At 59.7% G+C, this 4016-nt stretch overlaps 1 protein-coding gene across 1 annotated transcript; it reads right to left on the minus strand.

Moving 5' to 3' along the window:
* Positions 1–376: 376 nt before the first annotated feature.
* On the minus strand, positions 377–3260 carry RRAD (RRAD, Ras related glycolysis inhibitor and calcium channel regulator). The gene is made up of 5 exons (XM_068992775.1): positions 3180–3260; positions 2578–2962; positions 1832–1905; positions 1500–1704; positions 377–654 (listed from the first exon to the last, which is right to left on the minus strand). Exons 2-5 carry the CDS (start codon positions 2945–2947, stop codon positions 377–379), a joined length of 927 nt encoding a protein of 308 aa, XP_068848876.1. The 5' UTR covers positions 2948–2962; positions 3180–3260.
* Between the last annotated feature and the right edge of the window lie 756 nt (positions 3261–4016).

The raw sequence follows: 4016 nt of genomic DNA on the forward strand, positions 1-4016 counted from the left end.
GGAAATAGTCTTTATTACAAAAATCTGCATGTAAACAAATAGCCACTGCACTGAACAGCCTCCCTCCAGGGCATGCACACCAGGGTGTAGGGAAAGGCAGAGTCCTCTCCCCACTCACAGGCCTGTCCCCAAGGGCTGGCTGGGGTCAGCCTGCTGCTTGGGATGCACACGGGCCAGCATAGGCATCTCAGTGGGCCCAGCCCTCGACGGCCACTGGGAGCCGCCTCCCTGGGCAGCACTGTCTGTCTGTCTGTCCATGACCGTGAGGTGGGGGACACCCAGAGTCTGAGCCAGCTCTGAGGCACCTTGGGCGGTTGGCTGGGCCAGCCCACCAATCAGCCCATCTGTCTGCACAATACAGCGAGTGCCCCAGGGTCTAGAGCACCGACAGGTCATGGCAGGACTTGGACTTGGCACGCATGGCCATCTTGCGGCTGTTTCGAGCGACGATGCGGCCCAGGAAGCGCTTCGCCTTCTTGCCCAGGCTCTCTCGCCGCCGGGTACCCGCTTGCCGACGCGCGTTGGCCTCTTTGCTGTCCCTGCGCAGGCGTATCTGACGCACAACACCCTCGAACAGCGCCTGGACGTTGTGATGCAGTGCAGCCGAAGTCTCGATGAACTTGCAGTCAAAGACAACGGCGCAGGCCCGGCCCTCTGGTATGTGTGGCAGGGGTGGAGGGTGGGGGACAGGCACACATCAGTAAGCAAAAGGTGAGTGGGTGAGAAGCCCACTCCAACCCTGGCCACACCTTGGCAGCTATCCGTGGGGAAGGGGAAGGGAGTCCTGGATCCTCCCCAGGAACACAATGAACCCCGGCTCGTGTACGGAGGGGCCCAGGCATCACTGGGTCACCCAGCTGTAAAGCTTGCCCATGTTTAAGGAGCTCACAGAGGCCCACACAAAGACTCATTTATCAAAATAATTTGAAGTTTGATATTTAAACAGTAGTGCTGTAGTAGTCAATGCAGAAAAATGACAACTTTGTTGGACAGCATGGTGTTTTATGGCTTGCCGTTATATCATGATGAATGACGGGAATGGGGGGAGGACATCATCAAGTCACTGCTGGTTCTTCTGTGGGGTTCAGGTCTGGGGGTCACAAAGGATGCTGAGCCCAATGTTGGGGGAGGGGTTCTTTCCAGGGTCAAGACTATGCAGAGACTGGACTGGGCCTGGAATCCAGGCTCTGGCCTCCTGGCCTGAGTCCCTGAACTCTCCTCACCCCTCATCAGCCAGGCCAGGGACAAAGAGGACAAAAAAGGAGGGCTCTGAGATGGTCTAGCAGCTTTTATCTCCTTTTGTGCATCTGGTCCCTTCCCCAGCACTCAGGACTCGGGAGACCTGTGGGAGGGCAGAAGCTCTCCCCCTATCTCCCTGAGTTTTCTTCCTGGACATTTTTAGCCACTGATGATCCCCAGGGACTTGAGCTGAGTCAAGACTGAGTGGACCACAGTGCAGCCAGGATCTCCCTCCCTTTCCAACCCAGCTCCCTGCTCACCGTCCAAGGAGACCTCGCGAGAGCGCACCAGGTCACTCTTGTTGCCCACTAGGATGATGGGCACGTCGTCGGTCTGCCGCGCCCGCCGCAGCTGGACCCGCAGCTCTGAGGCCTTCTCGAAGCTTCCCTTGTCAGTCACTGAGTACACAATGACATATGCATCTCCCATGGCCAGGCAGTGGCCGGGTAGCCAGCGACCCCCATCCTAGGGGACACAGACACATATTTACCCAATCGTCCTCACGCCCCAGCTACAACGCTGTCATTCCCAGTAGGTCCCTACCCCCAGCTCACCCCTCTCACCCAGCCCTGGGTCTCAGCCTGCATCCTACCTGCTCCCAAATGTCATAGACCATGAGTGACGCCTCTTCTCCGTCCACCATTATGGAGCGGTCATATGTGTGCCCTGGGCAGGAGACCAGTAGTCAGGTTAGTTGTTGGCTGCCACAACCCGCCCCCCCCTCAATGCATCAGGTGTCCTATTCTGTAAACCCTTCAACTCCTCCCCAAAGCCCCCCAACCTTCTCCTCCACCGATAGATGCTATATAGTAACAGAAATGACAGGGCTGAGAAATGGGGGGGGGGGGGGCGGGTGAAGGGCATGATGTGCCAGACCCCCACCTAGCTACCCCTTCCCCAAGCTAGCAATGTCCTGGGTGGCCATTCCTGGGCTCCCTGCCCTTCTGTTCCCTGAGACCCAGGATAGTTTTGATCACAGTGGCCCGAGTTAGAGCAGACAGTCCCTGGGGACCTTGGTTACCTAGGACTCCTCTCCTAGACTCTCCTGGTTGTGTTCTCCCCGGTCCTGGCAGGGAGGGCTATCCTGTCCTCACACTACAGAACAATTAAACATATTACCTGGGTCTTCTACTGCAAGCACTTCTTTCCCTACTAAAGGCTAGGGTACCTTCCCCCTTAGATTCCCCATCTGTGAAAGGGGGAGGCAGACGCGATTCTTAAAGCACCTTCAGAATTCCGTTGGTATTTGCTGCTTTTAACCCTGATCCCCAGTCCTGCAGCCCCCAGTCCTAATCCTGTGTTCGCCCCTCCCTCGAACAGTCCCTCCCAGTCCCTCACCTGCGGCTTCCGCTTCAGGCCCGTCCTCTACACCTCCGAAGATGCGCGCCAGAGCGCTCTTGCCCACGCCAGGCGCCCCCAGCAGCAGCACCTTGTAAACGCTCTCGTCTGAATCGCTTCCTCCCGAGCTGAGCGAGTCGGAGGAGCCCTCGGGCCAGTCCAGCCTCGGACCCTGGGCCCCTGTCCCGGCTTCGGCCGTTGTCAGAGGGCCCGGAGACAGCGCCGCCTGCAGGTCGCGCTCGTCCACCGGCATGCTCCGGCGGTGCAGCGGGAGCGTGGGGCCCCAAGGTGTGCTGCCCCGACGGCGATCGCGTTCCCGGCCCCCGCCGCGGTTCCCGTTGGCTCCGCTGCCGCCGCCGTTCAGAGTCATCCCGTCGGACGCCGTCTGGGGAACGGGAATCCGGATGGCTGCGTAAGCCGCGGTGGACATGGAGTAGGAGGCTGGACCCGGGACACGCCTGCCTGACCACGGGTCAGGAAAGATGCTCGGGGTATAGGACCTGCCGCGGAAGGTCTTTGCGCCCTGACAAGTGACCCACCCTCCTGGCTCGTCCATCTCAGACGGTGAGACCACCCCCACCCCGCTCTGCCAGGACACTCACCCACTCAGACACGGTGAGGACTAGGTAGGTACCAGGCTCGGATACAGTCCACCCGTAGACCCAGGCGCGAACACTCGACCAGTCGCAGCCGCCGCCTTCTCAGTCCGTACTGGGCTCAGGCGCCAGAGTTGCCTATTTAAGCCTCTGCCCGCACCCGCCCCCGCCCCCACCCCCACCCCCACCCCCGCGCTCGCCCCCGTCTGCGCGGTGCGGGGGGGCTGACGTGTCTGTCTCCCTCCCCCGAGGGGAATCCCCCACCCTCCTCCTAGGACCTCACACCCACCCAGCCCTCGCCTCACTCTCTAGGGCGGGGCTGGGGCAGACCCCGCAGACAAAAGCCCAGTCTGAGTTTGTGTGTGTGTGTGTGTGTGTGAGAGAGAGAAAGAGAGAGAGAGAGAGAGAGAGAGAGAGAATTGGGGGTGGGTGGAGGGCAGGTAAAGAAGAAGAAGGAGAGGGCGTATGTGAATGGTACGAGGAGGAGGGGGACAGAGGTGGAGAGTGCCATCACGGGTTGGGGGGCGGGCAAGGCCGGAAGAAGCCCCATCAGCCCAGTGGGCCAAGTCCCCACTAGGAAAGACTTAGGTCTGGCCCTTTAAAAGTGATTTCTCCCTTCCCTCTCTCCCAGTCCTGGCCTGTTGCCCAAGCAAGCAGACCAGTTACAGGTCCACAGACTTCACCCTTCACTGCCCATGACACCCATTTATTTTGGGGCCCTAAATCCAAGCTTCTAACCTCAACCCCAGGTCCTTCCCACTCTCAAACCTGCCCTTAGGAATTGACGATTCTACCTGATGAGCCTGCCCTTTGAGATGAGGGTTAGTGATACCTGAGCCCCCA

Source organism: Capricornis sumatraensis, chromosome 20, assembly GCF_032405125.1.
Source record: "Capricornis sumatraensis isolate serow.1 chromosome 20, serow.2, whole genome shotgun sequence".
NCBI lineage: Eukaryota > Metazoa > Chordata > Mammalia > Artiodactyla > Bovidae > Capricornis > Capricornis sumatraensis.